The following is a 27,862-nucleotide window of genomic DNA, read 5'->3' as shown; positions in this document are numbered from 1 at the left end:
TCCAGGAAGCTCATCCTTCTGAGGTATCTGATCTTACCTGAGGAAATGAAAGCACAAGAATGCAGCCTCCTGAGGGACAATGTGTACAGTGTCTCCTAGCACCAAGAGCAGAAAGACTTCCAAATGACATACAAGGGAACAGCAGCAGATAAAGAGTCCTGGATGCCCGGCATCCATTGCTCAAGCCTATAACCCTAGCTATTCAAGATGCTGAGATCCGAGGATAGAGATTCAAAACCAGATAGGGAAGACAAGTCCATTAGACTTTTACCTCCAATTAATCACCAAAAAGCCAAAAGTAGAGTATGGCTCAAATGGTAGATTCACAGTCTTAAGCAAGAAATGCTAAAGGCAACCAGGAGCCAGTGGCTCATGCCTGTAATCCTAGCTACTCAGGAGGTTGAGATTTGAGGATCGTAATTCAAAGCCAGCCTGGGAAGGAAAGTTTGTAAGACTCTCATCTTCAATTAACCACCAGAAAACCAGAAGTAGCAGTGTGGTTTAAGTGGTAGAGTACTTGCCTTGAGCTGAAGAGCTGAGGGACAGTGCCCAGGCCCAGAGTTCAAGCCCCACGACTTACAAAAAAAGAAAGAAATGCTAAGGACAGTGCCTAGGCCCTGTGTTCAAGCCCCAATACCAATAAACACACACACACACACACACACACACACACACACACACACACACACACACACACACACACACACACACACACACACACACACACACACACACACACACACACACACGGAATCTCAGCAGGAACACAACAGTCAGTCAAGATACTGATGCTACTATGTGCTTGTCTTTGGAAGAATCAGTTCATAAGACAGATGAGGTCCTGAATCTTATGGTGCTCACGATCTAATGAAGCAGAAAAACAAACAAGTAAACCAACAAGCAAGCAGATTCTAGTCAGTGGATCATTCACAGATATGTTGCAGAGTGATAAGGGAATTTCTAGACGTCAGCTCTAAGAGATGCCTATCAAAACAGATGCCCGTGGCTTGTTTCTGTAATCCTAGTTACTCAGGAGGCTGCAATCTAAGGGATCACCCAGACAGGAAAAGCCCATGAGGCTCTTATCTTCAATTAACCACCAAAAAAGCCAGCATGGGATTGGTAGTTCAAGTGGAAGAGTACCAGCCTTGAGTAAAAATGTTCAGGACCCAGGATGAAAACAAAAAAAGCTAACAATAACAACACCAAAGGCTGTCTGAGGGGGCTGGGAAGGTGGCTCAGTGGTAGAGCACTTGCCTTGCATGCCTGAGGCCCTGGGTTCAATTCCTCAGCACCGCATAAGCAAAAAGAAAAAAAGCCAGAAGTGGCACTGTGGCTCAAGTGGTACAGCGCTAGCCTTGAGCTGAAGAGCTGAGGGACAGCACCCAGGCCCAGAGTTCAAGCCCCACGACCAAAAAAAAAAAAATGGCTGTCTGAGGTGACACTAGAGCTGAAACCTCAAAGGTGAAGAGAACTAAGTCAAAGTTGTTAGGAAGAGCATTCATTCATTCTCTGAGCAAAAACCTAAGGTAGGAAGTGAGCCCCCTGTGTAAGACAGCCAACAGGCTGGAGTGTGATGGTGAACACAACCAACACACACAAAATGAAGCTGGAGGGGTACAAAAGGGCCAGACAAGGCAGGAGCTTGAACTTGAGCAGTAGCTGCAAGGCACTAATGAATTCTAGAAAAGAGATAGGAGCCTCTGATTTTACTCATAAATGCATTCTCTGGCTGGGTGTTAAAAATGGACTTAGATTCCAGCAGAAGTGGGGAGAAGAGCTAGGAGCGTTGAGCAAGGATCCAGGAAAGCTAGGATAGGGTAAGAGGAGGGAAATGGGCGGAGTCAGAATCAAAGTTTGGGCCAGATTCAGTAGAGAACTCAGAGCTTCACTGAGATCCCAGGGCTAAAGCAGGAACATTAGAACTCACTCTCCCAAGTCACACAACATACAGATAAGGACACAGAGGCTCTGTCAGGTCAAGGGTCTATCCAGAGTCAAATAGTTCAGGATGGCCCCCACCTCACAATGCAGAACTTCTACCAGGAAGAAATCAGAATAGGGTTGGCAAATAAAGCTTTATTGAAATACAGCATATTCAGGTGATGAATGTACTGTGTGTGGCTATATACATACTACAGTGGCAGAAGCGAGTGGCTATAGTGGAGACTGTATTATCTACAAAACCATATATTAGGCTCTGGACTACATGATCACATACAACACACTGGTTATATTTGGAACTAGAGCTGCCAGAGACAAAAGAAGTGTAAGGTTCAGAGAGTAAATCTTGGGAATCCTCTCTCCCTAGCCATAGGCTCACCCTAGGGGCTGTCCTGCTGAGAGGACTCCTTCAACATTACTTCACTCCTGGGAAGGCCTTAGGAAAATGACAAACCCACCATAACATCCATGCCACTATGCTGTACAAATTACATTCTATAAACATTTCCAAAAGACATAGATGAATTCTACCTGCCAGGAAAGATACAAAAGGAGACAGAAATGATGAAGAGCCTCTAAGTCACTATGGGCCACAGCAGATTACCTAAGCCCTGCTGAGCTAAACTGAGTGAGATCCCCCCACTGGGGTGTATTCAAGTCAAAGATGGCTGCCCATCTGACAGGGAAAAGGTTAAGAGAGATTTGACAGGGCTGGGAATGTGGCTTAGTGGTAGAGTGCTTGCCTAGCATACATGAAGCCCTAGGTTTGATTCCTCAGTACAACAGAAACAGAAACAGTCAGAAGAGATGTTGTGGCTCGAGTGGTAGAGTGCTAGTCTTGAACAAAAGGAAGCTCAGGGACAGTGCCAAGACCCTGAGTTCAAGTCCCAGGACTGGCACAAAGAGGAGAGGGAGGAGGGTGGAAGGGAGAAGGAGGGACAGGACAAGGAGTGCAGCAATTGTGGGTTCTAAAATGGTGTCTTAGGGGCTGGGAAGGTGGCTCAGTGGTAGAGCTCTTGCCTTGCATGCATGAGGCCCTGGGTTTGATTCCTCAGCACCACATAAGCAGGAAAAAAAAGCTGGAAGTGGTGCTGTGGCTTAAGTGGTAGAGTGCTAGCCTTGAGCTGAAGAGCTGAGGGACAGCGCCCAGGCCCAGAGTTCAGGCTCCATGACCAGACCCCAAAATGGTGTCTGATAGCCACCACACACAACCACACATACACACAGCCCAACACCAATTGGGAATGACACAGAGAGATGAGATTATTGAAAGCAGGGTTGGGGTCAAAGAGGCACATTAACACCACAAGGAGAACCCCACAAGGCTGGGGGAAGAAATCCACACCTGGACTTTCCTGCCCTTTATCTGCTACAGAGAGAAAGAGTATAAAACCTGATGATTCACATTAAAAGTCATCAAATGTCCCTTTAATACCTCTGGCATGGTGCCTGGCAGCCCTTCTTAATGTGGACTATTGTTCCCTGACAGTGCTTTGGTGGCAGAAGCAGTCACCTGCCTTGCCCACTGCCAGGGGAAAGCAGAGAGCAGAGGGAGGAGACGACATGAAGGAGGGAGAAACAGGCAGGAGTACCCAGACCCATGGAACGACACCTCTGGAAGACCCTCTTCCTACAGCTCACCGCAGATAAAGGATGACTCACCCCTTGCCACAGCACGTGACAGCTGCCCCAAGGAAGGCCAGGTGGAAAGAGATATGGGTCAAAAAATGAACCAGCCCCGCCCTATTCTTTTTTTCCTATGATAATCCTGGGGCTTGAACACAGGGGCTTGCCTGGGCCCTGGCCCAGAGTTTTTGTGCTCAAGGATAGTGCTCTATTACTTAAGCCACAGCTCCACATCTAGCTTTTTGGTGGTTCATTGGAGATAATAGTCTCCCAGATTTTGAACCATATCCTCAGATCTCAGCCTCCTGAGTAACTAGGATTACAGGCATGAGTCATTGGCTTCTGGCTCTGACAAGCCCCATTTTAGCTGTATTCTGCTGGCATGGGAGATAGGTAAAGCTCTATTTACAGCCAGGAAACAGAGGGTCCAGGGAGGTTAAATGCCTGGCCTCCTGAACTCAGTCAAACACGGCAACCATACAAGCCAGGCACAGTGGCTCATGCCTATAATCCTAGCTACTCAGGAAGCTGAGATCTGAGGATCATGGTTCAAATCCAGCCAGGGCAGGAAAGCCTGTGAGACTCTTACCTCCAATTAACCACCAGAAATCAGAAAGTGGGCTGTGGATCAACTGGTAGAGCACTAGCCTTGAGCTGAAGAGATGAGGGACAGTGCCCAGGCCCAGAGTTCAAGCCCCACCACTGACCAAAAAAAAAAACAAAAAACAAAAGTAATGGACTAAATGAATGGCAGCCAGTTATTACTATATATATCCTCCTCATTAAGATTCTTACAAGTAGTATTTTATGTTGTGTCTTCCATCATCTAAGGAAGCTGAGGAAAATTCAGCATTCACAGCTTCAACTTCTTAAAAACCCAAGAACAAGAAGAAAAACTGGGGCTGCTTTTTGTTTCCCCCTTCCTTCTCCTATCTCTATTCAGCAGAGGGCAGCAAACAGGAAGCATGGATAGATCAAAGAGTGAGAAAGAGAGCCACATGCAGAACCAGCTACACATGCATAAATACACCCCCCACACACAGCAAGTGGAATTGTTTAGCTTCCTCTAGCTTCCAAAGTATGAACAGTCTACCTCCTCATGCTAGGAACAGCAGGGGAAGTTGGAGAGACAGAAGCTCTTTTTCAGCTCAAGAGATTTTCAGTGAGCTGACTTTGCATGCACATGAGAGAGGAGCAGCTCTCAGAGCAGGGAGAGGAAAGCAGCCACAGAACTGACAAGAAAATTCTCAATGAAGACAGCTTTCAACTAATCATCTTGAGGCAACAAGGCTGGCAATCCTAACACCCAAGCTCTCCCCAGTGAGAAACTGAGGCCCATGCCATTAGCACCTCAGCCCAGCGGTGCCAGAGAGTGCTGATCTACAGGATACAGGTTCAGTGCTCCACAAAGACAGGGCTAGAGTGGCAAAGTGGTGGCATTTTGAGGGTCAAGTTTAGTCCCCACGATGTCAGCAGGGCTCTGACATGGACATCTGTCAGCCTCTTCTCAACTATCTTTCCCACCACCACAACCAGGAGTAGCCAGCTTCTTCTCTGTGTAAATGCTCTTTCCATATGACTGAGGTGGCCCAATCCCATCCCTAGCTCTAAGTAGGATAAGTCACCCAGCACAGCCCATCTTCTTGACTAGTGATTGTGAATGAATCCTATCATAATAAACACATCAGATCCAAAGTGGACCAATAAGTTTGTACAAGATGTTATGTCGAAAAATGAACTTTACAACTTTGGCGTGGGGGGATGGCGGAGCGGGGGGAGATGGGAAGGGATGGGAAGGAGAAACAAAGGAGGAGGCAAGAAAGCTTGGTAATAAATGTACTCATTACCTTGCCCATGTAATTGTAACCCCTCTGTAGTATTTTCACAATAAAAATAAAATAAAAGATTTAAACAGATCATGCTAAGATGTCTTTTCTATAGAGGCAACAGAGATAGATTCTCTCCTCTAGGGTCTGGGTATGGATATAAGGTCAAAAAGTGTTATATTTTACCACCAAGGTATGGAGGGGCATGGGGAGTACAGAGTGTTCAGTCTAATATAAAGGCAGAACCAAGAGAACTTAGAGAGAAGAAGCCCATGCCCTGACAGTACTACAAACTTCCAGATCATACCATACCTAAAGCCAACTAGACCTTGTGTGTCTTCTTACTCATTTAAGCCTGCCTGGCTCAATTCACTAGTTGCACCTGATAGTGAAGTGGCCCTACTTTCCATGCATAGCAGCAACAGTGCCACATGGCACGTGTGATTTACTTTCTCTACTTTCCTCTTGAATCCCTTCAGGTTATTCTAACTTCAGGTTATTTTACTTTCCCTTACTTTAAAAGTAATCCAGGCAAGGTGATTCAGGCCTGTAATCCTAGCAACTGAGGAGGTAAAGACTGAAGGATCAGAGTCTGAGGCCAGCCTCAGTCAAAAAACAAACACAAGAAATCTGAGAGACTTCATCTCAACTAATGATTTGAAGCAGTGGGCATGCTTGATATCTCAGCCATGGAAGAATCACAATGGCACATATCTATCTTTCCCAGTGACATAGGAAGCAGCAGGTTCACAGCGCAGGCATAAAATGAGATCCTACCTTAAGAATAACCAATACAAAATAAGGCTAGAGGCATGGAGTAAGTGCTAAGTTCCTACCTAGCAAGGGCAAAGCCCCAAGTTTAATCCTCAATATAACCAATTTTTTTAAAAATTACAGGCCAAGTGCCTATAATTCTAGCAACTCAGGTGACTGAGAGTAGGAGGATTGCAGTTTAAGGCTAGCAAGGGTAGAAACACTCATGAACCCTCATTTCAGAAAATAACCAGCAAACAGCACAACTATGTTTATCACAGCATTATTTCCATAGCTAAAATATGGAACCAACACAGATGCCCCTCAGTAGATGAGTGGATCAAGAAAATGTGATGTGATGTGTGTGTGTGTGTGTGTGTGTGTGTGTGTGTGTGTGTGTGTGTACACACACAATGGAATTCTATGTCTCCATCAGAAAGAATGACATTGCCCCCATTTGTTAGGAAATGGAAGACTTGGAAAAAATTTATTAAATGAGGTAATTCATTAAGTGAGGTAATCCAGGCCCAAAGACACATAGGTCCTATGGTTTCCCTTATTTGCAATAATGTCTAGAACAAGCAGAAAAGGTCAAAAGCTATGTACATATGACCATATAAGAGGATGTTAAGTGAAAGGAACCCCAAGATAGGGACACAGTGGTTTGTCCTTTCTTGCTATTGTTTTTAATATATTTATAATGTACTGTTTTTTGTTCTCCCCCCCCCCCCCGCCGTTTTCACTGTATTTGATTCCAGTGCCCTGCATTTTGTATATACATTTTTGTAATTTGGGAAGGTAAGGGAAATAAGAAAATGCTTAAATAAGGATACAGGTTGACCCATTGTAACAATGAGATGTAAAATACACTTAACAACTCCGTTGGGGGGAGTAGAGGAAGATGGGGGGTAGCTGAGGGAGGTGGGGAGGGAAGGGACGGCAGGGGATAAACAAAGGAGGAGGTAACAACAATACTGGATAGGAAATGTACTCATTGCCTTTATGTAACTGTAATCCCCCTATACAGTATTTTAATAATAAAATACATATAAAAGTAACCAGAGAGAAAGAGAAAAGGATTGAGCGAGCGAGTGAGAGAGCAAACGAGAGAGCAAACGAGAGAGAGAGAGAGAGAGAGAGAGAGAGAGAGAGAGAGAGAGAGAGAGAGAGACTGCAAGCTGGAGGCGTGGATGAAGCAAGCAAGTGAGCAAATGCATGGCACTGAATTCAAACCTCAGTACCATCAAAAATAATATTAAGTAAAAGACTGGAAAGAAAATTTACAAAAATGGATCTGCAAAAATAGTCAGGTATCACTAGCTACTCAGGAGGCTAAGATCTCATGATCATTAAAAAAAAAATCTCGCCGGGCGCTGGTGGCTCACACCTGTAATCCTAGCTACTCAGGAGGCTGAGATCTGAGGATCGCGGTTCAAAGCCAGCCCGGGCAGGAGAAACCGTGAGACTCCTATCTCCAATAAACCACCAGAAAACCGGAAGTGGCGCTGTAGCTCAAGTGGTAGAGCGCTCGCCTTGAGCTGAAGAGCTGAGGGACAGCGCCCAGGCCCGGAGTTCAAGCCCCATGACCGACAAAAAAAAAAAAAAATCTCATGATCATGCATGGTTTAAGGCCAGCCCATGCAAGAAGACCATGAAACTCTGATGCCCAATTAAGTACCAAAGGGGGGAGGGAACCCAGTGGGAAACAGAGATGTGGCTCATATGGTACACCACTGGCCTTGAGCGAAACAGCTCAGGGACAGGGTGTGTGTGTGTGTGTGTGTGTGTGTGTGTGTGTGTGTGTGTGTGTGTGTGTGTGTGTGTGTGTGTGTGTGTGTGTGTGTGTGTGTGTGTGTGTGTGTGTGTGTGTGTGTGTGTGTGTGTGTGTGTGTGTGTGTGTGTTGGGTGGGGAGGTTCTGTGTGTGTGTGTGTGTGTGTGTGTGTGTGTGTGTGTGTGTGTGTGTGTGTTGGGTGGGGAGGTTCTAGCAGCCAAATGGTGTAATTACGTACTGGCTGGGGTGTTTGTGTGTGTGTGTGTGTGTGTGTGTGTGTGTGTGTGTGTGTGTGTGTGTGTTGGGTGGGGAGGTTCTAGCAGCCAAATGGTGTAATTACGTACTGGCTGGGGTGTTTGTTTGTGTGTGTGTGTGTGTGTGTGTGTTGTGTGTTGGGTGGGGAGGTTCTAGCAGCCAAATGGTGTAATTAGGTACTGGCTACCAAAACTGAGGCATGCTAATTTGACTCATGAGGGAAATAACAGTAGACATGGATCTAGTATGTGGAGGGAAGAAAGTCTTTGCAGCAGAACACAGAGGACTTGGAGAGCACTGTGTTCATGTCTGCATTCCTCCTGTGAGAACTCGAGTATGTGATGTCCCTTTTGCTGCCTATTTCCATAATGGACTAGTGACTTCTCAAGCACCTCCCTCCCACTTTAACACTCACTCAGCAAAAATCCAGTTTTCCAAGTGCCACACCATGTGCTATGTACTCAAAGAACACAGTGTCAACACATCTCCACCTACTGAGGCCATGATGCACTTCTTAGCCACAGGAACCGCAACAGGCTACATCCTTTCCCCATTGAATTGTACATGCTACAAAGGCTAGATACGCTACCTCCATTCCCCATGCCATTGTGGTTGTTGGAGAAGCAAAAGTCTCATTTAAGTCTTTCTCTTTCTGACTATGACCCAAATATAAGATGCAAAGGTCAGGTATACGCAAAATACATAAGACACACACACAACTGGCTCACACAACTCAAATATCATTAGGGAAAATTAGGTGGTACAGGACATATTTCCAGCTGCCAAGTTCACCTCCAGGTATTTCTTTACACAGTGATGACATTCTTGATGCCATCTCAATATAACAGCTGACTGTGGACAAGAAATAATTAAATGGTTACCTAATCATTGCTGCATGGTTACCGTTTCAATAAGCCTTTGCTTTTGCATTATTGAATCCCTTATCTGTTATCTCTCACCAGAGCCAACAGATTAAAGGCTGAAAAAGTTTAGACCAAAACCTGAGAGATGGTATTACAATATGAACAAACTCTCAAGTTAGGGCCTCCTCAAAGATTACATTCGAAGTCTTAAAGTCCAAAGCTTTCCAATATGTGCTGCTAAACTCAGAACCACAGGACCTTAGAGATAGAAAGTCCTAACAGCCGGGCGCTGGTGGCTCACGCCTGTAATCCTAGCTACTCAGGAGGCTGAGATCTGAGGATCGCGGTTCAAAGCCAGCCCGGTCAGGAGAGACCGTGAGACTCCTATCTCCAATAAACCACCAGAAAACCCGAAGTGGCGCTGTAGCTCAAGTGGTAGAGCACTTGCCTTGAGCTGAAGAGCTGAGGGACAGCGCCCAGGCCCAGAGTTCAAGCCCAACGACCAACAAAAAAAAAAAAAAAAAAAAGAAAGTCCTAACAAAGACCTATGTCATTTAAAATAATTATTGTTAGTATAAAGGTGATGTGCAGAGGGGCTATAATTATTTTAGTTGGAAAAAAGAGTACGTTTCTTTTTAGCAATATCACTCCATCTCTCACCTTCTCCCAGTTTTTCCTTCCCTTTCCCATCCAAAACTTGTATAGTTCATTTGCCACATGCGGTCTAGTGAGTACTACCACTGAGTTTGTTCCCCTGTGTCAAAAATACCTATTTCTTACCTCACCAGAATTACTCCATCATTAACTTCACTTGAGCAGCAGTATTGAGAACTAGTTTGAGACCAGCTGATTCCAGGCTTAGTAGACTTAATTAGTAAAGTCTGCTTTAGCCATGGGAGGGGAGAGATGGATTTATAATATCTGTCTTGACCACAGAAGAGGAAACACCATTCTATTACATTTTCACCTTTCCTCCTTTGGAATTTAAACTAACTTCACAAAGGAGTAATCCAAGCCCAGAGTAGTTAAACCACTTTCCTAAGGTCACTGAGGGAGTTTAGTGCAGGAAAGAAGACCAGAAACCAGGCCTCTCTCCCCAGACTATCATCAGTGGGGCTCCTTGGTAGAAGCAAACGAAGAAAAACAACAACACACAGAGATTTGCTTGGCTAAATCAACAGCCCTTCCCAAGTGACATCAGATTTCACCACACTAAGCAGGCAGGGATTAGCAATCTAAGGCTACCAGCCCCTATGAAGAAAATTACAGAAATCATTCCAGGCTACATTTCCAAGCACTTAACTTTCTGATGGGTGCGATTTTGCTGAGAAGAATGAAAGGAAGTAGGGAGGCAGGGTGAAGAGGAAAGTATTAATTTTTGCATGTGATAAAAATAAAGTTCAGCTCTGATATGAGGAAAACTCCTGATCCTTGAAAATTAAAGTCATTGGTACTCCATTATCCCACCAATTTCCATTCCACTGAAGCTATTATCCAATTAAGTCAGTTCTCACCAGAGTTTATGGCTCAGAAGTGGGAAGGGACCACATCAAGTTTCCTAATGTGGGCTTTTAATAACCAGTTCCCACGCCTGAAATATGAAACAGATTCTAGAATTAAACCAAGTGTTAGGCAGATAAGCAGGGGGGATAGTAATGAGAGCAAGCCACAAATTAAAAGAAAGATGGCGTCACGGCTGGCTTTCCTACTTGGTTTGCAGCTTTCTGAGAAGCCAGCTGTCTGACCACATGAATTCAGAAACCCTAGAAGCATTATGTGTCCTTTATTTATTTTTTCAGGTAAGGGGTAGGTTTATTCATTGTTCCGGCTGGCACCAGGCCAAGATGGACCTCCACGTGGCTGGGAAAGGCCTGGGAAAGAGAGAGCTGGGAAAGAGAGAAAAGAGCTAGAAAAGAGAGCATCTGGCTAAGGTGGAAAAGAGAGAGCTAGGAAAGAGAAGGGAACTGGGCAGGAGAAGAGAAGGAAAGAGCTGAGAAAGAGCTAGAAAAGAGCAGAGAGAAGCCGGGCGCTGGTGGCTCACGCCTGTAATCCTAGCTACTCAGGAGGCTGAGATCTGAGGATCGCGGTTCAAAGCCAGCCCGGGCAGGAGAGACCGTGAGACTCCTATCTCCAATAAACCACCAGAAAACCGGAAGTGGCGCTGTAGCTCAAGTAGTAGAGTGCTCGCCTTGAGCTGAAGAGCTAAGGAACAACGCCCAGGCCCAGAGTTCAAGCCCCACGACCCACAAAAAAAAAAAAAAAAAAAAAGAGCAGAGAGAGGGCATCTGGGCCTGGGGTAGGCCTTATCTAGGGTATGGGTAGAGAAAGGTGTGGCCACAACAAATTCAGATGTGACCATTATGTGTCCTTTATAAATCAGATGTCCTGCCTAGCTCCAGAGTCACACTCAGGATGAACTAGGTGGCAGTTCTGTGACTTACATTCTAGCAAATGACAGCTAAGTGCTCTTTTAATCTTCAGTGGAAGAATCAAAGAGTTAAAGAGGACTGTTCAAATAGTGGGTTCATTGCCCTCAGATAAACTTCTCTCAAATCCACAAGGAACCTAATTTTTTTTGGACAAAAGTCCTGTCAAGACTTCCCTCCAGAGCCTCTGTGGTTACTTCTACAAGGAAGATCAATGAGGAGGTATTGTGGGAAGGTTCTCAACAATTACCAGAGTGACAGACTGAGCTTAGAACCAACTGGTCAACCCTTCATAACAGCGCAGAGTGCTTCAGATAGCAGATTTCCCAGACAGCAGCCTGATGCGCTGCATGCATGCGCAGGGATAGTGTGGAATGAAGACTGGAAGAAAGTCAGCCTCTTCCTTCAAGGCCAACTGCCATTCAAACAAGGAACTAACTGGGAAGGCCAAGCCCAGGGCTCTTCCTCTGCAAAGAGAGTAGAACACAAAAGGGCTGTGTGGAAATTTGGCAGGATCTTCCTGAAAGGCAGCAGCTGAATGCTGAACCTTATAGAACCTAGAAAAGCCTATCATTGCAAAAGAGCTCTTCTGCTGCACCCAGGAAGGAGAAATTTTCTGTAAAGGACGAACAGCCAGTTGACAACCCTTGAAACACCAATCCCATTCCCCACTTCCTCCTCCTCCTCCTCTTTATGCTATTCCAGAGAAAAAGAAATTAAACAGGCATTAAACCTGCCCCCTGAGCTCTCCACACACTGCAGGTGTGTTCCAAGGAACATCCATCCAGCTGTTGCTCTCCTCTCTTTCTGCCCCAAAGGCTGCTTTATTCAATCAATACCTTCTTGTACATGTGAGTACTTTTCTTTGAAAGCTCAGGCCAAACTGGCAGTTAACTTTGACCTTCTCTCTACACATCTAAGTCTATAGGAAATGAAAATCAGAACTTCTTTGGCACCTGCCTCAACTGAAATATGACAGCTTTCTTTAGGAAAAGGCAGACTGTCAAGAGCTCTTTTAGACCTGGTCACAGCTATTCCACAGGAGACGTGCACTTGGGCAGGACACACCCCCTTTGCCTGGGGCTTTGCCAATATAGAACCCCTGAACCTAGGGACGCTGTCAGGGACAATACTACAGGAAAAAGCAGTAGCCCTGTGTCCACTCACTGATCACATCACAGAATGCTGGCAACTCAACCAAGAGAAGGAGTTGGTGGATGATAAGCACATACAGCAAGTTAATGACAAAGCCAAACACAGCCCTGGCCTCTTCTCCCTGATACTGGTACAGGATAGGAATTGAAGGAGATTTCAAGAAAGGAAAACACACAAGACACAGAATTTAAGGGGGAAAAGGCTAGGCAGGCTATCAGGGCTTGAACTCAGGGTTTAGGAAAGGACCTTGCTAACTTTCCTTAGTTTCTGAACAGTTAAAATGTACCAGAAAGACCTATTAAAATCCCAATAACGTACATCACTGAAATACAGAAAACAGTCCAAAAATTCATATGGAACACCAAAGACCTAGAATAGCCAAAACAATTCTAGGGGATAAAGACAATATGGGAGGGCTATCCATGCTGAACTTCAAACTCTACTACAGAGCTATAATAACAAAGACAGCATGGTACTCGCACAAAAACAGACCCGAAGACCAATGGAACAGAATAGAAGATCCAGAAATAAATCCACAGGCCTACAGCCAGCTGATATTCGACAAAGGAGCCAAAGACATACAATGGAAGAAACACAGCCTCTTCAACCGCTGGTGCTGGGAAAACTGGGCAGCCACATGCAGAAAACTAAAAGTGGACCCCAGCCTATCACCATGCACCAACATCAACTCAAAATGGATTAAAGACCTTAACATTAAACCTGAATCTCTGAAACTACTGCAGGACAGAGTAGGAGAGACACTTGAACTAATAGGCACAGGAAGAAACTTCCTGAACAGAGTCCCAGGGTCACAACAAATTGGAGAGACTCGACAAATGGGACTACCTTAAAATAAAAAGCTTCTGCACAGATAAAGCTATTGCAACCAAGCTAGAAAGACAACCAACTAATTGGGAAAAAATATTTACCAGCAATATATCAGACAAGGGGTTAACATCCTGTATATACAGGCAACTCAAGAAACTAATCCCTCCCAAACCCAACAAACCAATTACTAAATGGGCAAGGGAACTAAAGAGGGACTTCTCAAATGAAGAAATAAAAATGGCAAAAAAACACATGAGGAAATGTTCATCATCCCTGGTGGTGAAGGAAATGCAAATAAAGACAACCCTGAGATACCACCTTACCCCAGTCAGAATGTCCCACATCCACAAATCAGCCAACGACAAATGCTGGAGGGGATGTGGAGAACGAGGAACGCTATTACACTGCTGGTGGGAATGTACACTCATACAACCACTTTGGAAAGCAGTCTGGAGGGTCCTTAGAAAGCTAAAGATTGACCTCCCTTATGACCCAGTCATACCACTTCTAGGCATCTACCCTGAACAACAGGAACCAATATACAAGGACACGTGCACCTCCATGTTTATTGCAGCACTGTTCGCAATAGCTAGGATATGGAAACAACCTAGATGCCCCACCACAGATGAATGGATCCAAAAATTGTGGTATCTATACACAATGGAATACTATGCAGCCATTAGAAATGACAAAATAATGGCATTTGCAGGGAAATGGATGGAGCTAGAAGGAATCATGTTGAGCGAGGTAAGCCAAGAACGAAGAGACAAACAGTACATGGTCTCCCTGATAAGTGGATGATGAATCCAAAATGTTAGGTGATATGACAAAACTAACAGGTCTTAAGAAACAAAGAACTCCCACTCATCTGGTTGAACCACTACTAAATATCCCCATGCTGCTGATCACATATATGGTATATAACATATGAGCACCGTTATATATTACAGACTGTGATAGACAATTTGCTCCAGGAAAGTTAGAATGAACTTGTGACTTTAAATGAGCATCATTATTCCACAATACTGTGAATTTCCGGAAATTAAGTAATCACTTAATCACAATCAAAAAAAAAAAAAAAAAGAACCTTGGGGAAGGGAGGGAGGGAGGGGATGGTAGGGGGAAAACAATGGAGGGGGTAACAATGTTCAAGAAGAAGTGGAAGTGTACTCATTACCTCACTCATGTAACTGTAACCCTCTGTATAGTATCTTTATAATAAAAAAAATTAAAAAAAAAATAGTACCAAGAAAAACAAACTAAATTTAAATGTATTCAGAGGTCTAGTGTTAGTGGTAATGATTAAACTATATTCCCAAACTATAAAAAAATAAAAAATAAAAAATAAAAATAAAAAGCTGCATATTGGCTGGGAATGTGGGTCAGTGGTTAGAGTGCTTGCATACCATGCATGAAGCCTGGGGTTTGATTCCTCAGTACCACATACACAGAAAAAGCTGGAAGTGGTGCTATGGCTCAAGTGGTAGAGAGTTAGCCTTGAGCAAAAAAAAAAAAAAAAAAAAAGCTCAGGGACAGTGCCCAGGCCCTCAAGTCAAGCCCCAGAACTGACCAAAAAAGTTGCATATTACAGAAATGGAAGTACAGGAATAAAGATGGGATCTATCCATCACTAATGTGAAAACTCCAGTCAGGAGGCTGTCAAGTAAATCCTTTTCCCAACTGATCCCAGCATGATGCAAGCTGGTCTGTGTGCCATTTGTAACACACGGGGATTAAGAAGAAAGGTCAGAAACAATAGATAAAAATCAGTACATGTGTAAGATATTCACTTAAATCAATATCAGTCTAGGAGTGGGAAACTTCTCATTATGGCAACCTGAGAAATCTTCTTTGAACACCTTTCCCTCCATAAAGGTGTACCAAACGACTCCAGGAAATAAAAAAATTCTTATCCATATATAGGATTATTTACAAACAATCTTTCGGGAAAAGAGAACACACAATAAAAATGGAAGAAAGGATTTAAAGTAGATCTGTTAATTTAACGGACTTTGTCAAGCAAATCCACCATCCCTGGTGTGCTATTTATTGTGCCTAATAGAACTAACACTCAGGGAAAAAGTAGTCATTAAAAAGGACTGGTCAGAAGGGGGAAAACACAGCAAACAAGCCAGCTTTAAAAGTTTCTCAATTATAAGTGAGTTACTCTGAGGGAATTATCTGGAGGTGACTTTAAAGTTTAACATTAAAATATGAAGAAAGGATCATCATGGCCCCATCACTCCCCTATTTTCACTTTTTTGGGGGGATGGGGGGATGTTATGGATGGACGGAGGGGCATGAAAGACCAGGCGCAGTCTGCTATCATGTTAGGTTCAGGTTACCTACTGCCAAGTCACACAATTACTCCAGAAAACCTGCCTAAGGAATGCGGGCTGCCTGTCAAGGTTACAAGCTGTCCACTGCAGTGTAAGATATACAAGAAAATGACACCATGTAAACCTCATAAAGGTCGCATGGTATCAGGAACTTTAAACGAGAAAATAAATACTATCCTCCATCTAGTTTTGTATACTAATTTCAAGTCAGCATACATAAATACCACACAGCACACAAGAGCATTACTGTAAGGGGTCACTTGCTCTGTGAAGAAAACACTGCTTTTGGCTGTGAAAGTAACTGATTTCACACAAATTCTAGGATTTTAGCACCTTAATGCAGGCCAGAACTCTACCCCTCCTCCACCAACCCCAGAGCAAGTCCCAGGACATCAGGAGAAGAACACAAAAATGGAGTGAAGAGAAAACAAAGGCAGGGGGTTCAGGACTTAACCCCAGCTGAGAGAGAGAGAACATCATTGTGGCTCAGAGGGCGAATGCTTGCCTGGCAGTTACAAGACCCTGGATTCAATACTCAGCACCAAGGCTTTGGCCTTCATCTGTAAGGACCAAATGAAATAGCCCAGACAAGACTAGGTGATAGGTGCTTCCAGAAAAGACAAGAGCAACGGGTAAGAGGAAAACACTGCCTTGATGTTCTGTAATATGTTCCCTCAAGAAGCTCAAACTCTTCGCACAAGTACACTAGGCTGCCTAGGTCACCACCACAATGCCATCCTCTCTAGAAACCATCTACCCATGGTAGATACCACCTTGGTATCTTTGCCTGGAAACCCATTGACATTCAAGAAATCATGAATGATTATTAGAGTTCTGTCATTTTGAAACTGATGGGAAAATGAATGTGTTATGTGTCCGGAACACATATTATCACCACCATCACATGTGTGCGTGCATGCGCGCGCGCGCACACTCTCTCTCTCTCCCTCTCTCTCTCTCTCTCCAACTCAAGTCCTGAACTTTTGACCTGGTTGCAGCTGAGCTGAGCCCCCTCCCGAGTCCACCAGGGCACCTGCTCCAGGGCTGACAAGAGTGCTGGCAGGCAATGGCCGCAAGGCTACAACAGCACAAAGCAGCCAGCCTGCAGCAGAGGCCTTTATAGAAAGAGCCAGGCAGCTTCACATCTCCCTCCCTACTGCTCCAAAACATGCTTCTTTAATGATTCCCCAAGGAAAGAATAAAACCTAACATCTGTTTCCCAGGTTTACTGACCTGTACAACCGCTGACAGCATGCAAATCTGGAAGCCTCGCAACTTCCTTCAATTTCTCTAAATGTGAATACTGAAGAGTTTGAATGGGAGGGAGGGGATCACTGTTTTGTGGTGTAGAGCCAGGGACACTCCTCGGTGTGCACCAGTCCCCCACCCCCGAGGACATCTCATGTTGGCATCTGGGGATGTAAATTACAGGGATGTAAATTCTGTCTTGCTTAATTTTGTGGAACACTATCAGGACAGCCTAAAATACAACTGGGCGGCTCAGTACAAGCAACCATCTGCCCTGTGACCAGGTGAGGCTCAGGGCTAGATTCCTGGTGTGCTAAGGGTCCAGAATGAGGACTGGCCAAGCACAAGAAACACGCATGTGCAGCGCAGAGACGCGAGGGTGGGAGGGCGCCGCCAGGCAACTGGGTTTCCATCTAGCTGTGTGACACCCTTTCTTTCAGGGCTCCCATAGCACATGCACCATTCTGCCACATGCCCTGTCCCTGAGCTCACTCTGAAAAGGAACCACAACTGGACTGCAGGTCATCTCTCTGCCATTGAGTCTGGGTTTCAGATGGCTCATCCGTGCAAGAATTTTATGTTAGATGAACTCTAGGTATTTCACAGACCCAAAATCCCGTGATTTTAGGAGTGTTTTTGAGCATGCATAACAAGCATGGTGGCAAACCCTGGTCAGGATCTGTACCACCAAGTAACGATCTACCAAATGAAACCTACAAATCCATCCTCGGCGCATCTGAACTAGGGATTTCTTCTTTCTGTTCAATGTCCAAATTACTTTTAAAATAGCTTCTGAGGCTTAAAGATTAACCTTTTCCTCAATTAGACCTAAAATTGTGAGGAATTCTGGAGGATAAATGTCTTAAAACTATCTTTTGCCCTTCTTTCACTCTTCTTTGTTCTGTTGTATTTGAGATCCTCGTACATAGAACCACAAATAAAACCCAGGTCTAGTTTGTGGCTTGCCTATCCTCCATGCTGCAACCTCATGTATGAAACTGAGACCTCTCCAGAGAGCGGTGTCACCCACCCTCATATATTTTCATTTTTCACTGGGTGCTGTTCATTGCTTTTTTGTTGTTCCGTCTTCATATTAGCCTCTAGCAAACACTAGTCCACATCTGTCGAAAACATGGGCTCAGTGTCTTTCTCAGTAGTTCTTACTGTTAAAAGAGCAATGGTCTAGGCCGAGGAGGTGGCTCAGTGGTAGAGTGCCTGCCTAGCATGCATGAAGCCCTGGGTTTGATTTCTCAGTACCACATACACAGAAAAGGCCAAAAATGGCTCTGTGTCTCAAGTAGCAGAGAGCGGCTCAGGGACAGAGCCCAGGCCCTGAGATCAAGGCCTAGGACTGGCAAAAAAAAAAAAAAAAAAAAAGGAACAGGCTCAGGATCTTTGTGATTCTTTCCTCAGCAATGCTATTTGGGGCCAGATATACCTTTTAGTGAGGAGCAGCACCATAAATTAAACTACAGTGACTAAGGGATGGGCCTCGCTCTGTGTGCCCGGCTGGGCTTTATTTCTTACAACCCGTTGACAGACTTCATCCAGGATTTACTGATTTGCTTATTATCTGGCTCACTCCACGAAAAAGAAGGCAGTTATTTTTGTGTTGTGTTTACAAGTTTCACACCAGCACCTACTCGGCCTGCCTAACACACAAAGGATGCTTTATAAATATTTGCTGAAAGAAACATCGACTCTCCCCGCTATAATCCTAGCTACTCAGGAGTCAGAGGTCTGAAGATCACAGTTCAAAGCCAGCCCAGGCAGGGAAGTCCATGAGACTTTTATTTTTGCCAGTCCTGGGACTTGAACTCAGGGTCTGAACACTGTCCCTGAACTTCTTTGGCACAAGGCTAGCGCTCTACCACTTAAGCCACAGAACCACTTCCAGCTTTTCTGTGTGTGGTACTGAGGAGGTGAACCAGGGCTTCATGCATGCTGGGCGAGCACTGTACCACTAAGCCACATTCCCAGCCCCTCCATGAAACTCTGATCTCCAAGGAACCACCAGAAAACCTGAAGTGGTGCTGTGGCTCAAGTGGTAAAAAATGCTCACCTTGAGCTGAAGAGCTCAGAGACAGTGCCCCAGGTCCTGAGTTCAAGCCCCAAGACTAACCACCACCACAACAACCAAAGAAATAGGAACTCAGCTGGATGCTGGTGGCTCATGCTTATCATCCTAGTTATTCAGAAATCTAAGAACTGAGGATGGCAGTTCAAAGCTAGCCTCAGGCAGGAGAGTCCAGGAGTCCTTTTTTTTAAAAATCAATTGTGAAGCTTCTTAACTCTGGGACTCCCACACTGTCTTGAACTTTTTTGCCTAAGGCTAGAGCTCTACCATTCTGGTTTTCTGGTGGTTCACTGGAGGTAAGAGTCTCCCAGACTTTCCTGCCTGGGCTAGTTTCAAACTTTGATCCTCAGATCTTAACCTCCTGAGTATTACAGGTGTGAGCCACTAGCACCTTGTGGAAGATAGCTAGCCTTGAGCAAATGAGCTCAGGGATAGGGGGACAGGAGAGAGGGGAGGGGTCAGGGAGATGAGGGGAGGGAGAGATGAGGGGAGGGGAGGGAGGAAGAGAATGAGAGAGAATGAGAGAGAATGAGAGAGAGAGAGAGAGACAGAGACAGAGAGACAGAGAGACAGAGAGACAGAGAGAGAGAGAGCCCACGCAAGAGAGAGAAGAAAAGAAGAAACATGATCTTGCCCCTGTACTCAGTTTCAGTAGAAGGCTTAAAAAAGATCTTCTGGCCAGGTACTGGTGGCTCATGCCTATAATCCTAGCTACCCATGAGGCTAAGGCCTGAGAATAATGGTTCAAAGCAAGCCAGGACAGGGAAGTCTGTGAGACCCATCTCCAATTAACTACCAAAAACCATGAAGTAGAGCTGTGCTCAAGTGGTGGCGTGCCAGCTGTGGCCAAAGACTAAGGGACAGTGCTCAAAAGCTCCAGTACCAGCATACACAAAAGAACAAAGGAAAGAAAGGGAGGAGAGGGGGAGAGAGGAAGGAAGGGAAGGAGGGAGGGAGGGAAGAGAGAGGGAGGGGAAAGAGGAAAGAAGGAGAAAGACACAGACAAGACAGGACAGGACACCTGGGCTCTGGTAGCTCATGCCTGCAATCCTAGCTACAAAGCAGGCTGAGATCTGAGGATCATAGTTCAAAGTCAGCCCAGGCAGGAAAGTCTGTGAGGCTCAGGTGTTACAGCACCAGCCTTGAGCAAGAAAAGCTCAAAGACAGTACCCAGCACCAATACAAAAACAAAGGCCAGTATGTTTCAATTAAAATAGTTTCCTGGGAGTGTAGTTCAACAGTACAACACCTGCCTGTCTAGTACACTAGAGACCTTCTTTCTTGATCCCTAGTCCTGCCAGGAAAAAAAAAAATACATGTTTCCTCACTCAGTCCACTACATCTAGTCATCATGAAATGAATACCCTAATCAGGGCTAACTTATTATTTCCTGTAGTTGAGGCCTCTTAAACCTTTGATTGAAGAACCTCCTTCAGAATTGATTAAAATGTTAAACCACAAACACACTGCCAGCAGATTGTGTATAAGTATACGAACTCAAAAATCGACCACCCATCCTTTGGCACCATGTTTAGGAACTGTTGATTGTATTTTTAAGTTCCTCCTAACCTTTAGTCTTTTGGGGGGGGGGGGGGAAAGGGAGGAGCCAGGTTGGGGCTTGAACTCAAGAGCCTGGGCACTGTCCCTGAGCAGCTTTTGCTCTCTACCACTTGAGCCACAACACCACTTCTGGCTTTTTCTGTGTATGTGGAACTGAGGAGTGGAACCTAGAACTTCATGCACACTAGGCAAGCACTCTACCACTTAGCCACATTCAGTACTTATTTTAATGTGTAAATTCATGGCTTGTGCTCCCAGTAAGGAGTTAATCCAAGGAAACACCAAGTATAACATTCAAGACTCAGCATATTATACCCAGGTGATCATGCGGGTTAGGTAAGGGACTTTAAACCACATAAAACCACAATCAGAGCCCAACACCAACCAGTGACTCACAAATATAACCCTTAGTTACTTAAGAAGCTGCCGGCTGAGAATCAAGGTTACAAGCTAACCAGACACACCAGCAGAAAAGTTCAAGAGACTTTTATCTCCAATTCACCAGCTCCACAGATAGAAAGCCAGCCATGAACAAAAAAGCCTAGTAAGATTCAAGGCCCAGACTTCAAGCCACAGTACTAACCAAAAATGAAGAAAGAACTAGAAAGAGACACAGCAAAGCTAAAGATTAGGTTCTCAAAGGCAAGAAGCTCATTAAAAGATACAAGAAAGCAATCAATTAATTTTCATTATCTTGCTACCATAAGAACTACATAAATGATTCTACATGAACATTTCCAGTTCCCTCGGATCAGACCACTGAAAAATCTCCCTTATCAAGTAAGGCACTAGTTTCTGAGAAGACTACTTGGTTAGGGGAAAGTGCTAAATCTCTGAAGAAGAGACCAATTAACTTTTCTCTTTGGAGTCAACAAAACTTAGCCAACCTAACCACTAAAATATTAAGCAATTACATAATGCTAGATTAAATAGAATACAAGCTGGGCAACAAGCTAGGTGGCTCACGCCTATAATCCTAGCTCCTCAGAAGAATGAGATTTGAGGATCACAGTTTGAAGCCAGCCTAAGCAGAAAAGTCTATGCAACTCTTATCACCAATTAACCCCCCCCAAAATCAGAAGTAGAGCTGTGGCTCAAAGTGGTAGAGCACTAGCTTTGAGCACAAAAGCTCAGGGATAGCACCCAAGCCCCATGAACAAAAAATAAACAAACAATTGTGGCTCTGAGCTACTTTTTTCTTTTTCTGGTCGGTCTTGGGGCTTGAATTCTGGGCATGGGCGCTGTCCCTCAGCTCTTTAGCTCTAGCCAGCGCTCTACCACTTGTTCCACAGTTCCAGTTTTCTGGTGGTACACTGAAGGTAAGAGTCTCAGGGACTATCATGCCAGGACTGTCTTTGAATCGACATCCACAAATCTCAGCCTCCAGAGTAGCTAGGATTACAGACATGAACCACCAGCACCCTGCTCTGAACTACTTATTAACTGCCAATCTTCTGACAGGACAGTTATGAGCCTAACTAATATTATCTACTTCTATATAAAGCACATAGTAGGTACTTAATGATGCCAACGATTTAATTCAGTGTCACTAATCCACTGTCTTAATCACCCGAATACTTCAGTCTCCTCTGAAAAAATCCCTACTATATGACACAAATACATTGTGAATATATTTAGAAACTTATAAATATGCAATAAGCTACAATGTTACAAGTTCTTAATCTCATGGCTGATAGTGGGTTATTTCAAATTTTTACTTTTTTTGCTATAATATTCAAGCTTTATATAATTTTATGCAATTGTATGTGTGCCCATACTGGGACTTGAACTCAAGGCCCAGGCAATTATCCCTAACCTTCTTTTGCTTGAGGTCAGGACTCTTTATTACTTGAGTCGAAGCTCTACTTCTAGCCTCTGCCCCCCTTTTCTAAAATAGTTTATTGGAGATAAGAGTTGCACGGACTTTCTACCCCAGCTGGCTTTGAATCACTATCCTCAGATCTTGGCCTCTTGAGTAGCTAGGATTACAGGCGTGAGCCACTACCACCTGGCAATTTTATGTTATTATTTTTTAAACCACAATTAAACAATGTAAAGGATCATTAACCGTACACTCACAGATTTCTGGACTGATGATTACAAACACTTTATTTAGGGCACAGAAACATTGAAGTCCTTAGATATATCTCCAAGCCAGGTGCTGGTGGCTCACGCCTGTAATCTTAGCTATTTAGGAGGCTGAGATCTGAGGATCACAGTTCAAAGCCAACCTGAGCAGAAAAGTCTCTGAGACTCTTATCTCCAATTAACCACCAGAAAACAGTAAGTGGTGCTGTGGCTCAATGTGGTAGAGCGCTAGCCTTTAACTCAGGGGCAGCACCCAGGCCCACAGTTCAAAGCCCCATGATCAACCAAAAAAAAAAAAAAATCTCCAAATGATAAGAGGCTAAGGAGTTTAATGGTAGAAGCCTTGCTAGCATGAGACCATGTGTCTAATCTCCCAGCTCCCAGCACCAGGAAAAAAAAAAAGTATGTTGCCTTTCCTGAAGAAATCCTCTATATTCAAGGCTGAAGTAAAAATATTTTTAGCATGCCAATATAAAAACATCAGCCCTTCAGGGCTGGGAAGGTGGCTCAGTGGTAGAGCGCTTGCCTTGCATGCCTGAGGCCCTGGGTTCTATTCCTCAGCACCACATAAACAAAAAGAAAAAGGCCGGAAGTGGCACTGTGGCTCAAGTGGTAGAGCGCTAGCCTTGAGCTGAAGAGCTGAGGGACAGCACCTAGGCCCAGAGTTCAGGCCCCACGACCGGACCCAAAAAAAAAAAAAAAAATAGAATCCTTGAGGATTCTACAAATCCAAATGTTCAGCCAGGTGGTGATCAAGAGTTAAAAAGAGAGGAAGAGATCTGTCCCACAGGTGAAAACTGGCTTCCTTTAAAATAAAATAAAACAAAACAAAACACAGGCTGGGAAGTTGGCTCAGTGGTAGAGCGCTTGCCTACCATGCATGAAGCCCTGGGTTCAACTCCTCGGTTCCACATACACAGGAAAAGCCAGAAGTGGCGCTGTGGCTCCAGTGGTAGACTCTGTTCTCCTATAACCATGCCAGGCTGGCATGTTAGCTACTCTGGAGGCTGAGATCTGAGGATTCTGGTTAAAAGCTAATCAGGGCATGAAAAAGTCTGTAGGACTCTTACCTCCAATTAACCACCAAAAAGCCTGAAGGTGGGCCTTGACTCAAGTGGCAGAGTGCTAGCCTTGAGCACAAAAGTTCAGGGACAGCACCCAGGCCCTGAATTCAAACCACAAGAATGACACCAAAAAAATTTTAAAGCCAGCCTGGAGGCAGAGCTCAAATGTTGGAGCTCCAGCAGTGAGCAAGGAAATTGAGAGGCTGTGAGTTCAAGCCCCCATTAGAGAAGAAATGATATCCAACTTCTACCTGGTATTATTCACCATTTCTATCTTTTTTTTTTGGGGGGGGGGGTCTGGTCGTGGGGCCTGAACTCTGGGCCTGGCTGCTGTCCCTCAGCTCTTCAGCTCAAGGCTAGCACTCTATCACTTGAGCCACAGCACCACTTTGGCTTTTTTCTTTTTGCTTATGTGGTGCTGAGGAATCGAACCCAGGGCCTCAGGCATGCAAGGCAAGTGCTCTATCACTGAGCTACCTTCCCAGCCCACCATTTCTATCTTTTCAAGTTGCTGTACATTACCACTGTAGGGCCTAGGACCTAACCTAGGAATCTTTTCTTTTTTTCTTTGCCAGTTCTGGGCTTGAACTCAGGGCCTGAGCACTGTCCCTGAGCTTCTTTTTGCTCAAGACTTAGCACTCTACCATTTGAGCCAAAGCACCACTTCCGGCTTTTTCTGTTTTATGTGGTGCTGAAGAATTGAACACAGGACTTCATGTATTCTAGGCAACCACTCTACTACTAAACCACATTCCCAGCCAGATTTTTTTCTTAAACAGTCAGGCCAATAAACTATTTGATATTTTTTAATTACCTAAGAAAAATGAAAATCAATTATACTGAATCAAAACTGATTAGTGTCCTCAGTTCTTCACAGTTGAGTCAAGTTTGGTAGACAACTAATTCAACATTTCTCAACTTTCGAAAATTTTTTTTTACTTAAAACATAGCCATATGGCCCATCATCCTAGCTCCTCACGTGGCTGAGATCTGAGGATCATGGTTTGAAGCAGCCTGCTCAGAAAAGTCTGTGAGAAGACTCTTATCTCCAATAAATACCAAAAGTCAGAAATGGAGCTGTGGCTTAGGGGTAGAATACAAGCCTTGGGCCCAAAAAAAAAAGCAGCAGCTCAGGGGTGTGCATGCACACGCACACGTGCACACACGTACACGCACACACACAAAGGGGGGCATATCAAAATAAATACACATGATCTACGATAGAGATACAAGTACCAGAGCGTTAAGTAAGTAGGTTACCTAACGTCTCCAAAGAAAAAGATGTGTGAAGAATACTTACAGGGCGTACATGTTGGAATCTAAATAGGTATCTGAGGTGTTTTTCAAATTGTATATATTTTAAGTGAAAAGAAAAAAGTTATTCCCAAGGAAGACTAGAATTAGAAGACAGTCACTTCGGGTGTCTGCACCAGTCACTGTGTAAGCTACAATCACTTCTCATTTCTCCTTTAAATATACTTGACCTCTTCAAACAATCTGCGTTTCTCTTTAGGAAGTGAGCCCACTAAAACTCAGAAGCCACACACGTGTAGGACCCAGGACAAATCATTCCCAGGCTGCTGGGAGCATGGCTGTCTTCAGGCTGAAATGAGCCGACCTCTCCTTTTCCATCCACAAAACGGGTTCACGGGGGACCCGGGGACCCGGGCCGTTTCCCCCCAAAGGCTCTCCTGACGCAGCGTCCTCGCCAAGGTCCCTTGGAGCCCAAGGAGGGGGTACGGGGTGCTGGGCCCGGCGGCCTCCACGGAGAGACGCAGCCCTGATTCGCTGGCCGTCGTCGGGGTGTTTTTTTTTCTGCTGACCCACTAAGGAAATTCAGAACATTCGGGAGTAACTGTCAGAAAACAAACCAACCAACCATTCAACCATCCATCCATCCAACCATCCATCCCTCCTGCGGACTTCAGGCTCGCGAGCCTCGGCTGCCCGGATTCTAGTGATGGGGCTCCCACCGAGAAGAGGGAAAGTCGTTAGGTACCACAGCCCCCTTCCCCTCTCCCCCTCCTTCCTCCTCCTCCCCCTCTTCTTCCTCCTCCCCCTTCCCCCTCCGCTAGAGGCAGCCCGCATCGCAATGTCCCGCGCTCCGCGGGAGCTCCAGCCGCTGGCGCCTGGAACCCCGCTTCTCTCTGCCGGAGCTCGCCTCCCCGGCCCCGGGAGCGCGGCTTCCCACGCCGGGCCGGGCGCAGGGGGGGGGAGGGGGGAACATCAACACAACAACATCAACAACACAACAACAGGACAACACAACAACCACAACACAAAAGCCGTGCAAGTTTCCAGCCCCGCGCCCTCCCCACCGACCCCCCCCCCGGGGCCCGACTGGGCCGGGCGCGGCGGGAAGACGTGGCGCCAGACTTTCCCCGAGGCCCCGGGAGCCCCCCCCCCCCGTCCGGAGTTGGCGGCCGGGCGCCGCCGCCTCGCTGGGGAGGGACGAGCTCCCGGCGGCCCTGGCCCGGCCCCGAGGAGGCTCGCGGCGCCTCCCGCCCGCCCGCCCGCCCGCCCGGCTCCCTGGCGGCCCTGACAAAAGCAGGCTCGACCCCTGACCGCAAGCGGGCGCCCCGCCAGATGTACCGGCGGTACGGGGAGCGCCGCCCGGACTCGCCGGCGGCCCCGGCCCCGGCCCCCTCCCTCACGACGCCGTCCTGACCTCCAGCCCGGCCCCGCCGCTCACCTCGATCTCGAAGTCCGGCAGGCAGCAGGCGGTGCAGAAGAGCGAGCAGAAGTGCGCGATGGCCGGCACCTCCCACCAGGAGCGGAGCTCGCCCAGCCCCGTGGCGCCGCGCTCCTCCGGGCACATTGCCGCGCCAGCCCACGCCCGCTCGCTCGCTCGATGGCCGGGCGGGCGCCGCGGCTGGGCCGGTCGAGCCCGCGCGCCGCCGGCTCCGGCTCCTGCCCCGCGGCGGCGCCTCAGCGCCTCGCGCCCTCCCGCCGCGGCGCCCGCGCCTCCGCGCGACCTGCGGCTGAGGTGCGCGGCTCGGCCGGGCCGGGGGGTGGGGGCGGCGGCGACGGCGGCGGGGCCGAGTCTTCGAGGCAGCCGCGGCTTGGGCTGTCGGCAGGGTCCGCGCTCGCCCTGTCCCGCGGCGGCGCTGCAGCCGCCCCTGGTCCCCGCACAATATAATCCACGGGGGTCGGGGCCGCCACGCGGAGGGGCGGGGTCTGCGCGCCACAACAACAACCCCGCCAACCCCAGGCGCAGCCGAAGCTGCGCCTGCGCGGCGCGTGCGAGAGAGCGAGCAGGGGCGGAGGGGAGGAAGGGGCAGGGCCTGAGCAGGTCCCCATTCCCCCTCCCTCCCCGGCGGCGACCCCGAGGGTCGTCCGGGTGCGCCGGCTCTCGCCAGGCCCCGCGGGGTCTCCCAGCTCCTCCCTTGGCCCCCGGCCGCGCACGTGTGGGAGGGAGCGCGCCCAGGCCCGCGCCGGCCCCTGGACGGCGGGGTCCTGCCGAAAACAGCAAGGAGTCAGACCTGACCCGGACGCCGGGGGTCGGGGGCCGCAGCGCCCACTGGGCCTGACCGCTGCCCGGCCCCGGCCTCTGCTTGGGCGCGCTCGCACCGCCCTCCTGCGGGGAAGGCCGGCCCGGCCCGACCCCCCTGGGCCCCGCGGGCCTCTGTGACCAGAGCTGGGAGGGTGGGATTTGAACTCAGGACCTCGAGCTTCCCGGGTGGGGCTCTAGATGCACGCACGCTCACGCGCACCCTCAGGCCCCCCACAGGGTCCTCCATGTGCGCCCCAGCGTGCGAAGGCAATCCTCCTACAAGCGTCCCCTTCCCGCCTACCGCGGATGGTCCCTCAGTGGTAACAGCCACACCACCAACACACGCGTGCGCACACCACGCACAGATCTGCATCTGCACATGTGCACAGTGGTAACACCCACACCACCAACACACACATGCGCACACCACGCACAGATTTGCGTCTACACATGTGCACAGTGGTAACAGCCACACCGCCAACACGCGTGTGCACACCTCGCACAGATCTGTGTCAGCACATGGCACAGTGGTAACAGCCACACCA

At 46.9% G+C, this 27,862-nt stretch overlaps 1 protein-coding gene across 3 annotated transcripts in view; it reads right to left on the bottom strand.

Moving 5' to 3' along the window:
* Positions 1–26,736, bottom strand: part of LOC138815240 (chromatin remodeling regulator CECR2-like) — a 50,116-nt gene extending 23,380 nt beyond the window's left edge. The window contains exons 1-2 of one of the 3 annotated variants that reach the window (XR_011368227.1): positions 26,517–26,736; positions 25,125–25,650 (exon numbers count right to left, since the gene is read on the bottom strand). Coding sequence is in view for 2 of the 3 variants with exons in the window: in XM_070004511.1 (XP_069860612.1) it covers positions 25,423–25,650; positions 26,517–26,642 (354 nt within the window). In the remaining variant the exon portion in view is untranslated. Of the gene's footprint in view, positions 1–24,107; positions 25,651–26,516 lie in introns of those variants that run through there. The other 2 variants (XM_070004511.1, XM_070004522.1) reach the window with 2 other exon arrangements.
* Positions 26,737–27,862: the final 1,126 nt, after the last annotated feature.

The sequence above is a fragment of the Dipodomys merriami genome, unplaced genomic scaffold (assembly GCF_024711535.1).
Source record: "Dipodomys merriami isolate MVZ:Mamm:240054 unplaced genomic scaffold, mDipMer1.0.p SCAF_1080, whole genome shotgun sequence".
Lineage (NCBI taxonomy): Eukaryota > Metazoa > Chordata > Mammalia > Rodentia > Heteromyidae > Dipodomys > Dipodomys merriami.
This window is presented reverse-complemented; position numbering and strand designations above follow the sequence as displayed.